This window comes from Pectinophora gossypiella, chromosome 15 (assembly GCF_024362695.1).
Source record: "Pectinophora gossypiella chromosome 15, ilPecGoss1.1, whole genome shotgun sequence".
Lineage (NCBI taxonomy): Eukaryota > Metazoa > Arthropoda > Insecta > Lepidoptera > Gelechiidae > Pectinophora > Pectinophora gossypiella.
This window is the reverse complement of record NC_065418.1, coordinates 1,987,003-1,999,176: the sequence shown is the minus strand read 5'-3', so window position 1 is coordinate 1,999,176 and position 12,174 is coordinate 1,987,003. Positions and strand designations below refer to the sequence as shown.

General features: G+C 38.8%; 1 protein-coding gene and 2 long non-coding RNA genes across 5 annotated transcripts in view; 2 read left to right on the top strand and 1 right to left on the bottom strand.

The window, feature by feature from the left end:
- The window catches only part of LOC126373261 (uncharacterized), a 13,343-nt gene extending 3,944 nt beyond the window's left edge, over positions 1 to 9,399 (top strand). Inside the window, exon 2 of the long non-coding RNA XR_007567296.1 lies at positions 9,179 to 9,399. This is a non-coding gene — a long non-coding RNA (uncharacterized LOC126373261). The remainder of the gene's footprint in view (positions 1 to 9,178) is intronic.
- The window catches only part of LOC126373192 (chymotrypsin-1-like), an 18,953-nt gene extending 6,965 nt beyond the window's left edge, over positions 1 to 11,988 (bottom strand). Inside the window, exons 1-5 of one of the 3 annotated variants that reach the window (XM_050019239.1) lie at positions 11,828 to 11,988; positions 10,217 to 10,406; positions 9,207 to 9,444; positions 7,876 to 8,034; positions 6,800 to 6,848 (exon numbers count right to left, since the gene is read on the bottom strand). In XM_050019239.1, coding sequence (XP_049875196.1) covers positions 6,800 to 6,848; positions 7,876 to 8,034; positions 9,207 to 9,444; positions 10,217 to 10,406; positions 11,828 to 11,879 — 688 coding nt within the window. In that variant the 5' untranslated portion in view covers positions 11,880 to 11,988. Of the gene's footprint in view, positions 1 to 6,549; positions 6,849 to 7,875; positions 8,035 to 9,206; positions 9,445 to 10,216; positions 10,407 to 11,827 lie in introns of those variants that run through there. The other 2 variants (XM_050019238.1, XM_050019240.1) reach the window with 2 other exon arrangements.
- LOC126373253 (uncharacterized) lies at positions 3,213 to 9,004 on the top strand. Its single transcript, XR_007567287.1, has 2 exons — positions 3,213 to 3,324; positions 8,807 to 9,004. It is a non-coding gene; the product is annotated as an uncharacterized LOC126373253 (long non-coding RNA).
- Positions 11,989 to 12,174: the final 186 nt, after the last annotated feature.

Genomic DNA, 12,174 nt, shown 5'->3' with positions numbered 1-12,174 from the left:
AAAACATTTAATTGAATTTGAATACGTCATAACAGAAGTAGACGGACCAAATTCAAATTGAGCACCTGCAGAAACATCATCAAAATGCAATGTTGGTACTATATCTAATGTGGTTTTTCTCAATCACATGTGGCTCGAGGCGGTGTTCAGCGTCTTGGTCCTCGGTATCTGCTGGTTTGTATGTCGCGGGAGCGGCTTCGATATGGGCGATGTTCTTGCTGGCTGCCTCTCGTTTGCTTGTTCAGAGCTCTGGAATGACTGCGAAATTGTCGAGATGCTAGACTATTATCTGCAGATGTTGACGACGCAGAAGGTCCTGGGATACTCTCTTTATCAGCAAGCGATGGTCAGGCAGGAGATGCTGAATTAGTCTCTATATCTGCAGGCAACGCAGAAGGTATTGGATAGACCGCAGTGTCTGCAGGTTGCGTTGACGTGGCAGGTGTTGGGTGGTTTTCTGCAGGCGCCAACAATCCAGAACGCAAAGGGTGGTCCACAGCAGGTTCAGGTAGTGTTAACTGCAGTAACGTGCCTATTTCTACCTTAGGAACCTTTCTATTTCTGCAGGCGGCGGTGTCGCGCGGGATGTTGAGTGGACTCCCACTCCATCACTGTATGCAGCGGTGGCCCGCGATGACCTTCTATTATATCTGTTGATGAAGTACTCGCGGGGGCATCCTCACCTGGACTATGATTTGACGTGGTCTTTCGTCGTTTTGAACGGAAATCAATAATTATGCTGATAGAGTTTCATTATATCTCTGAGAAGTAGAACCATCCGATACACGTATATTGAAAAAGTCAACTTGTTCTCTTGTTGCAAATAATATTTTTACTTACTCAGTGATATAACTTTTTTTATTGATTTTTATAATAAATATTCAGAAAAACGTCGAAAAATAAAAACGTTTATAAACGTTGTCAAAATAATAAATAATGATATTTGAGTATTGCGTGACAGAACGTATTCAAACGTCCTCGTCATTAGATGTTGTTAGTTAAACTGTAAACATTATATTAACCGCATGTGACGCAACTTCTATAAACGTTGACGTTGTTAGACGTTGTTCCTTTTACTAATGAACGTAGTATAATGGTTATGATAGAACGCTTATATACGACGACGTTTAGTAACGTTTGTGTCATATTTAACATTATTCTTGCTTATAACAAAATCAGAACGTCCTTCAGCGTCTCCTAATTTTGTATGGAAAATTAATGTGTCATAAGACATTTTTTTAAATACCCGTCCGCTCAGCCGAAAGTACTAGTAACGTAACTACCTACGTTACGTAAGTTTCCAATCTAAACCGATGTTTAACAAACAAACATACAAAATATTTTTAACAGTTTTACTAAATGTCGGAAATTTTGAAATTCCTAATTAAACGACCGACGATAAAAATCAGCATACCCTTACCTACGTAGGTATATAGAACAAATAATTTATTATCTAGTGCTATTTAGTACCTAGGTATTTAGTATTCGTATTCATTTAATACATCAGTTATAAAAACATAGATAATTATTTAACCACACACCTGTAATAAAATACAGGGTGTCAGTGACAACGAAAACTATCGGGGACGATACAGACCATGATTCTGAGTTGATATCAAGAGGAATTTACTATCGCAAAAGTATCTAACTTAATATAATTTTAAAAAGCATTAACATTTTCATGAGTTTTCTGACAGGCAAATCCAATTGATATCAACTCAGAATCATGGTCTGAATCATCCCTCAAACTTTTCGTTACGATGTCACTAATACCCTTTAAGTACATATAACATATGGTCCTGCGGTTAGGTAGATTATGATGCTCGGGAGGTTTGTGTGCGTCAAGCTAGCGGCCTCAAAAAAAAAAATGGGCACGAAAAAATAATTTGACCATACCAAAAAATAGTACTCTTATTGAAAAAAATAGTACCTGTTGTAAAAAAATTAGTACCATCACGGTTCTGGATTTATAGCCATGTTTTATTGCACTTGCTAGCTTGACGGCGAGCGAAATTTGGCGAGACTTAACGACAAGGTCTTTCGCTTTGATTTAAACGCCAAAAAATAGTACCGAAATAGTACTCACCCCCTGCAAAATACCGAAATGAGTACTTCAACGGTTCCTAAGTTATAAAGGCAGTTCTTTGATCCCGCTGGCTTGACGTTTTGAAAATACCTATTATCTGGGGAACGCTTGCATACTTCAGTATGTAACTAATGTCAATAAACTCGTATGAAATAGTACTTCCTACCATCATAATTTTGATCCGATTCTCTTTGTAGAAATATGTTAAAAAATCATCATAACCTATGCCATACATTTGTTGTTGATACAGTCACGTAGACAATTACATAACCTCACAATTTATTCGTAAGTATTGCCATCGCCAGTATTGCCATTTTGGAGGTCTACCCTACCATTTCTTTGCACTTCAGAGTGTTGCTATTTCAAAAAATTGCTATTGCATACACCCATATGCAATAATTTTAATAAAAAATGGCTGCATGGGTCTAGTTCTTATTGAAAACAATCTGTGATTTTAATACATCATAATACATTTTTAATCTGCTGTTTTATTTTATAATTTATACCTTCATGTTCAATTTGTTACGGATCGAAGTGTTTGTTAATAAACAATTTGCAGTATTTGTAGAATAACTCAAAGAGTTTCAACAATGATATTACTTTCATCTGACAACCCTGGCACTTCACCAATTTTTACCCAAAAATGGGGAAAAAATACTAAAATCTGACAACATTCTTCTTGAGCATGTGTTATAATTTTGTTCGCGACTGTACCTGTCTTGATAAATGTATGACATAGGTTATAATGACTTTTTGACATATTTCTACAACGAGAATCAGGTCCAAATTATGATGGTAGGGAGTACTATTTCATACGAGTTTATTGACATTAGTTACAAACTGAAGTATGCAAGCGTTCCCTAGATAATAAATATTTTCAAAACGTCAAGCTAGCGGGATCAAAGAACTGCCTTTATAACTTTGGAACCGTTGAAGTACTCATTTCGGTATTTTGCAGGGGGTGAGTACTATTTCGGTACTATACATTGTTTTAAGTTTACGCGGTTATTATCATAATTAAAGCATATGAGGGGGGGAGTCTCATATCCCCATTTAAACGCGGTAAGAACCCGTTAATATGTGCTTTAATTATTTCGGTACTATTTTTTGGCGTTTAAATCAAAGCGAAAGACCTTGTCGTTAACTCTCGCCAAATTTCGCTCACCGTCAAGCTAGCAAGTGAAATAAAACATGGCTATAAATCCAGAACCGTGATGGTACTAATTTTTTTACAACAGGTACTATTTTTTTCAATAAAAGTACTATTTTTTGGTATGGTCAAATTATTTTTTCGTGCCCATTTTTTTTTTGAGGCCGCTAGCTTGACGCACACGGGAGGTTTATAAAGTCCACATGGAATAAATTCATCTACAAAAGCAATACCTAATGCAATTTGACATTAGCGCATGTAAAAAGCAAGTGCACGATGCAAACAAATGTCAATTTTAGCAATTTTCCTTTTTTGGATGAACTGCTTGAATGTCGCCTTTTCAACCCCGCATTTAGAAGAATGTTGAAATGACACATACATATATAAACAGCCTTTATACGTCCCACTGCTGGGCACAGGCCTCCTCTCAATCAACCGGAGGGGGTATGGAGCATACTCCACCACGCTGCTCCAATGCGAAATGACAATCAGGCGCAATTTGTCTCGTAAAATATATAGTGAATAAAACAAACACAAAATTTAAACATACTTTTTATTATCAAAATGGTTGTCAATGGTTCAGGTTAGAGGACGTGTTGCCGAAGCCAGGACTCGTACGAACATATCGGGAGCGCCGCGTGCGCAGGGAAGGCCCCACGACACGATACCGATCTGCTGGCCGTTATCAACACGGACCAGCGCGCTGCCAGAGTCACCCTGAAACGATACCATCGAGTCCATGCGACTGGCCTAATCCGTCCATGCCATGGATGACGCGTTGTCATGAATTAAGATTTGGCGCTGTATTTTGAACCTGACAGACGGCGGCAGTAACTGTCAGTACTATTCAGAGATAGAGGACAGGAGTCCTAGTACGGCTTTGAAATAGACTGCTTTGGACGCCATCCCACTTGCGTCATTCAAAGTACTACGGGGCGGAATACAAGAGGGAAACCACTGCCCTATTTTTTCCTAAAAAAGTAGCATGGAGGATGCTACATCAACAAGAGCGTGACTCTTAAATTAGTGATGGAGTAAAATGTCAACAAAAAACACTTCAGGCCTTCGCCGGTGTGGTCGCTATCCTTCAGTAATCAATTTTCGTGATTAGTCCTTAGATAACGCTAAAGCCGTGATAGCTCAGTTGGAAGAACGCTTGACTCTCAATGTGAGGTCGCAGGTTCGAATCCCAACACGGTCTAAACCTATAATTTTCAAATTTGTTTTCGAATTCACGTTTGGATCCTTGAACCGAGGTTCGCACCAAACTGGGCACCCTCAGGCCTGTTGTCTTAAATTTTGTACCGGATGAGAGCCGTCAGCGCTCCATATTTGTCCGGCCAAGTGGTTAATATCATCTGCCAGTCACGTCAACATAAAAAACATGCCTTATGGATAAGATCCTCTGCTTCGTTACGATGTCAGTAACACCCTGTATAATATTGATTGGATATTTTTAGTGTCCTAACAAGGAGTGTTGCAAAAGTAACAACTTTATTGAAACCCATATTGGTATGTACCAGCCCACTAACTGTTTAATCTAAGTATTAATTAAAACAAAATAAAAAGGTATACAATTAATTGATATAGATACTTGTCAAAATAGATAATGATCTAATCAAGTAGGAACAACAGTACTAGGGATTATAGATACCCAATTTTTATTGTCTTTTAATGGTGCTGATTCCAGTACATACCACCTAAATTTATTTTAAGTTATACAATATACCTGTCATTTTCTTATCCGCCGAAAAGGAAAGAGACGGGTGAACTGTGTTTGGAATGACACAGTTTTTGACAGACGATTGTAGATTATTTATATCTGTCTGTATTTAATCGCATTTGTCATTTCCTTTAGATATGTATAATCAACTCGAAAGGTCAAAGATTGTTCATCATCACTAATTTAAGAGCCACGCTCTTGTCGGTGTAGCATTCTCCATGCTACTTTTTTAGGGGAAAATAGAGCAGTGGTTTCCCTCTTGCCTTCTGCACCGCAGTACTCTCTGACGCGAGTGGGATAGCGTCCAGAGTAGTAGTCTATTTCAAAACCGTACTAGGACTCTTGTCCTCCACCTCTGTATAGTACTGGCAGTTACTGCTGCCCTCTGTCAGTTTCCAGGTTACAGTCCCTGTGACTCGCCTCTTCCGTTCTGCATTGCATCCAAGGGTTCCCATCTCCACATCTGCAATCGTTGAGGTCTTCACCCGTATCCCTGGGCAAGGGTTCGTATGTCTGAGTACCAAAACCAGAGGCAAAAGATTGTTATGCGAAATACTCGTGCAAGACTTGTGTAATACGCACAACACCACAAGTTTTCAACATACTTGTTCCTGAAGTACTTTATTATATAACACCCGTGCTGTAATTAACTAGTGTATTTTGAACTAGACTTAACTGAACTATGTTTACATTTGAAATGATTTATGTTTGTTAACAAAACATTTCACATTATAGTACTTATGTAGGTAATTGGCTTGGCGCTTGGCGAGATAATAAAAAAAAATGTTCGCGCGCCTTTGCCGCCAGTTTTTAAAAATATGTCAAATATAAGTATACAGTTGCGTTTTAGAAATAGGCAAGAAATAGGCTATTTGACAACCAAGTCAAATTTATAAGATACTTTTTTCGAAACGTCAAAACGAAAGTTTTCTTTGGAGTTTCTAAATACTTACTTTGGAAATACTGTCCTGCGACGTTATCAATAAAAGCGATCAAACGTCGTACTCATTGTTGCTTAATTCATAAATAAAATTCGAAAATAAGTGGAAAAGCATAGACACGGAGGTCCGCGTTGCTCTATGTGGAAAAGTAAAATGAGATTGATTTTTGATCATCTTAGATTGGCTTCTATTTTTAAATTAGCATTTTATAATTTATTTTCGACCCAGTAAATACTCTATTGTGTGGATTTTTTCCTCACAAGTGTTTTTTTTTTCTTTTTTTTTATATTGGTCAAGTGTGTTGACTCAACTATGCCTGATGGTGCAATTAGGGCTTCTCTATGTTCACCATCAACATAAACTTCTCTGTGTATGGAAATGGAGCATTGGTCATTACACTCTCATCTCGGCGCCATTACGAAAGTTAACTGTAATAATAACTAAGCTCACTTCTATTAAAATGTACTATAGGCAAAATTCCACATAGTCAAAACAGTTACTTTTTACTAAACGTCAAAACGCGAAATTATATGGAATTTGTTTGAAAAAGCACACTGTGACGTCATAGTAAAACGTGATAAAATGTCGGACTTATTATTACGTTTTTCTTGATTAAAATTCGTAAATAAGTTAAATGGGAAAAAGAAAATGTTTTTCGTTAGTTTTGGATCTGTCTTTATTTAGGAAGTTAGTACACAACCCAATTTAAACATTACCAAAAAGTCATGGCCTCACCGCTATTATTTATTTGAAGATCTAAATACAAAAAATGCTTCAGTTTTTTTTAAATCAATCTAGTGCCCCAACAGTGTTTTCGGTGATCCACTTTTTATGAACGCTGATTCGAGTAAATACGTCAGGATATCCTTTAGCGCATGGGGTCCCCCATGACACGATACCTATCTGCTCCTTCTTGTCCACACGTACAGCCGGACTGCCGGAGTCACCCTATAAAAAAAAAGAAAATTTATTCACGCATACATTGTTTTAAGTTTACGCGGTTATTATCATAATTAACATATTATGCGGTTATATCGGGAGTGTCATATCCCCATTTAAACGCGGTAAGAACCCGTTATTATGTGCATTAATTATTCACGCATGTCAAAGCCACAGTTCAGAAATCTAAAACAGAAAAATCCAGTGGCGTTAAAAAGGCCACATCGAAGCAATTCATCTAAAAAAGCAATATTTTAGTTTTGTTTTGTTTGATGTTTTTGTTCTATACTGTGGCTTTTGATTATAAGTAGGGATTAGCCACGGAATGTTTTTTTTTCACTGCCTACATACGTCCCACTGCTGGGCACAGGCCTCCCCTCAATCAACCGGAGGGGGTATGGAGCATACCCCACCACGCTGCTCCAATGCGGGTTGGTGGAGGTGTTTTTACGGCTAATAGCCGGGACCAACGGCTTACTTTGTCGGACAATCAGGTGATTCAAGCCTGAAAAGTCCTTACCAAACAAAGGACAGTCTCACAAAGTGATTTCGAAAAAGTCCCCACCGGGAATCGAACCCGGACCTCCGGATCGTGAGCCTAACGCTCTAACCACTAGACCACTGAGGCTGTTATGTATTTTCTTCTATTCTGTGGGATTAGTCGTGCCATAAAAAAAAATCAGAACTATTTAAAATATATTTAGTAGGTTTTTTTTTCTAGGGCTGTGACGATGAGATAACACATCAAGGATTACAAATTCTTCTGTTAGTGCTACCTAAGTAAATCTACGATTCCAGTTAAAAAAGGTTCGTTCGTGTTATGAGTTGAATATTTTGTTACTAACTACTTACCTCAAAAATTAAAAAAAAATCCAAAAACCACCACTACAAGCTTACTTAAGTAAAATATTTCAGTAAGTACTTATTAGTCGGGACTAACGACTTACTGTGTCTTCAACTTAATAAGTAGGTACCTACTTACTTAAATACTTACATACTCAGTTGAATTGTATTTTTTACAAGAATTTATACTTACGAAGCACATGCCGTGACCAGTGGAATTTAGAAGACATAGCTCTACATCTGGGTATACAGTCACATTATGTGGTTTAAATATTTTTTTGCACTCTTCTCCTTCAATAGAGGTTATGTTAAGTTCCATGAGCACATCCGAACCGGTAAGTATAGGTGGAAACTGAAAGGATGACGTTTTCACTGTTATGATTTGCATTTTTTTAAGAGGCCTAGTAAAATTTATAAACCACGCAATTGAAGAAAGAGGTTAGAAGGGCCAAGACACGCTCGCCATACAGGTAGGTATATAAGCAAATAGTCAAACTTCAACTTAGCACTCCACTCGTCCGCAAATTTTACACGCGCCTCCCCGAAAATATATTAAAAAGGTCGTGTTATGCATCATTAAGATCAAGAAGAGCTTACTGCAACAAATTAAAGAGAAGGTAAACGTCGTGTCTTATACGAAAGTGAAAAAATTAGCCTTTGATAGACAAGAGTGAAGAATGCTACACCGACAAGACCGTGTAAATGAATTATAATGATGTCAAAATATCGACTGTCATGCAAGAAGATCCCTCCTTCTCACAGGAAGGCTAAAACGTTAAAGTCAAACGGACTAAGGTCGCATCGAGTAAAAGTATGCAGTTCGCAGTATCAGTAAAAAATAGTGGGTAGTGAACTTTTTTTTGTATTCCGTGTTGTAACCGTGAGGTCGCTTGTAAATTTAAATTAAAAAAGAACTGCCTTTATAACTTTGGAACCGTTGAAGTACTAATTTCGGTATTTTGCAGGGGGTGAGTACTATTTCGGTACTATTTTTTGGCATTTAAATCAAAGAGAAAGACCTTGTCGTTAACTCTCGCCAAATTTCACTCACTGTCAAGCTAGCAAGTGCAATAAAACATGGCTATAAATCCAGAACCGTGATGGAACTATTTTTTTTAGAACAGGTACTATTTTTTTCAATAGGAGTGCTAATTTTTGGTATGGTCAAATTATTTTTTCGTGCCCATTTTTTTTTGAGGCCGCTAGCTTGATGCACACTTCATCCGGTACAAAACTTAAAACAACAGGCCTGAGTGTGCCCAGTTGGGCGGGAACCTCGTCTCAGGGCGACGTCTGAGAGAAAAATATTTGAAAGAAATCTTGATGATGGGGGAAATCGTCGACCACGCAGGTGGGTTCGGTATCGGGGTTCTGAATTGTCGCGAGCTGATTGGCCGCCACTGGTTAGAGGGAGTGAACCTGCGACAGTGGTTCTGATACAAAATGCGCGTTAGGGCCTTTTCAACCTCCTTTGTATTCCGTGTTGTAACCGTGAGGTCGCTTGTAAAATTATTTATCACTTACTTTGGTAAGACCCCAACCTGTAGCCCTTGCGAGAACCCCACCGCCTACAAAATCGCCCCCAAGGGCCACTGGAGAGATGACCTCGGTGAACTTGATTTCTAATGCAGTAATGATTAGACCAAGGTCGTGTATTCTCATGGTGTGGTTATATCCAGGGTGCCTAATAGACTTCGTAACAGAATATTTTGTTCCTCCACTTGCCCAATGGTTGGTGCCGACTATCACTCCCATTTGGTCACTAGAATATTACAACAAAATTGTTAGCAGCTTAATACTTTCCATTTTAGCAGGTTTCTTTTTTTAATTAAACACATAATAACGGGTTCGCGTAGGTTCCTTTTTTATTTTCGGTATACAGGGTGTTAGTGTTATCGTAACGAAAACTTTGAGGGACACTTCAGATCATGATTCTGAATTGATATGAAGTTGATTTTTCTGTCACAAAAGTACCTACGGAACTGAAAATAATTTTTAAAAATACTAAAAAAAATTTCGTTATGATGTCACTAACACCCAGTAGGTATACACTTTAGTGTCATGCCACATTTAACTTCTTTAAGAACTCCACTAAATGTTATGTTCTAATAGGTATGTTGGCGCGGGGATCTAAAGTGGATACATAATATTACTCATGTCTGCACTTTACCCGTACAGGCACTGTAAGGCATATTCAGGACACTTCATACAAAAAAACCTCCTTTTACACAGACACTACACATTGATATTATCATACACGCGCATCTGTGTGTGTGTCGGCTGAAGCCCATACGATTGAAGACTAAAGTAATACCGAGGGGTGTAGGTAAACCTAGCTCAGCCGCTGGTGGGGAGCGGAGAGTTGCCGTTCTATACGTAGTATTATTCCTTAATCTATGGTGCATGGGCGGTTCATGGGTGGCCATAGCAATTGTACCTAATTCTTTATAGAGATAGGTTTTCTGCGACCTCGTGACCCCCTGACATAAAAACTGGATCCGCTCCTGCTATGGTAAGGTTAAGTGGGTACTTACCGAAGGCAGTGAGCGGTTGAGAGGATAGTGCGTCGAGAGATTATAGAACCTCCACACCAGAAGGAGTCCAATTGCGCTCCAATGACCACTGCGGCCATGTAGGGGGCACTGCCCTCCGGCGCCGGGTCGCCCCCTATGATGCTCACCGACTGATTCTCAGGACTCGGTATACCCACGCGTGTAGGGATCGCTGTAAGACAAAAGATCTTCACTTGTACAGCCAATGTACACAGGCATTTAGATTAGGACTGTGGTGTTCTGGAACGCACGACTTATTTAATAGTTTAAGTATTAATACTTACTTAAATGAAAAAAAATGTTAATTACGTTTCGTTACTAGTTTGTGAACGAATACCATCATTCTGGCAACACTGTTGTGGCCGCGAATAACATCTGTCATTCGACACTCAACACACTTTTGTTCACGACTTCTAAAAATTCACTTCGGATTTTCATTTATTCTCCAACATCCTCGCCCTGGCAAGAATTGGCCGGCTATTAGACCGCGATCGAGATATACTTATCTAAGCCGCCATAGGACATTGTAAAAACTATTACCACACCCCGGACGCTTCATTCATAAAAGCTTGTTTTACGCAGAAACTTCACATTGACATTATCGTACACGCGCATGTGTATGTGACGTCTGAGAGCTATGCTATATAAGACTAAAGTAAAACCGAGGGGGATGAGGTAAACCTAGCTCTGCTGGGGAGCGGAGCGTTGCCGTTCTAGTATCATTCCTTTTTCTATGGCAGAACATGAAGTCGACCGATCTCTTGAGGGTGTAGTCGCTATGGAGCCGCGTCACAATAGCTTCAATGCATTTGTAGTGCTTTTCTAGCTGACGTAGGTCTGCCAAACATAGCCCAATAATACCTATACGATCCCGACGACCCGATTACTCTAGCCATAGAAGCGGCCAATCAGCTCACCAAAACTTTAGGACCACGATACCGACCCCGCCGGCGTGTTCGACGATTTCCCTCAATCAGCGCTATCGACCCTCTTGGGTCGATTAATTCTCCTAATCTGCGGCAAATCTACAATAAGTCACGTCAAAAAAGAAAAGTGCTTTTTAGCTGGTGGCCGGCCGCTGATATAGGTGGATATGCCACCGCGACGAAAACTGCCTAAATAATTATACAGGGTGTTAGTGACATCGTAACGAATAATGATGATTCTGAGTTGATATTAAGTGGAATTTTCCGTCGCAAATTTAATGTTTCTTTTGTGTTTTTTTTTTATTATTTTCAATTCTATACTTTTGCGATTGAAAATTCCAGTTGATATTATCTCAGAATAATGAGCTGTATTACCCCCCTCAGTATTCGTTACGATGTCACTTACACCCCATAAGGGTAAATACGTACAGGTAGCCATACAAATACGTATGGGTGTTAGTAACACCGTAACAGATACTGAGGGAGATGATTCAGACCATGATTCTGACTTGATATCAAGCGGAATTTCCTGTCGGAAAATTCATGAGAATAACAGTGTTTTCTTTAATTATTAGTAGGTACACGTTCCTTTTATTGTAGCCAAAAATACAGGTAAGTACTTAATTATTATAAAGATTTTATGTTGAAAAGTGTACTACCTACTTACCAAAGCTTACAGCTAAGAGTGCTGCCAGCGGAAGCCCAATTTTGACGCCCATTTCAACGTTTTATTAAATGTTTTCTATAAGACTATTGCCTGAAAACTTACACTATATATACCAAGTCCTTATGTTAGCTTGTTGTTTGTTCGCGGCTTCACTCGAGGAATTAATTATCTAGGTACTTAAATATACATAAGTATAAGGGGGCTTAAAATGGCCACATTGAAGCAATTCATCTAAGAAAGCAATATTCCTATTTGACATTTGTTTGCATTGCACACTTACTTTTATATGCGCAAATGTCAAATTGCAATATTGCTTTTTTAGATGAATTGCTGTGATGTGGCCATTT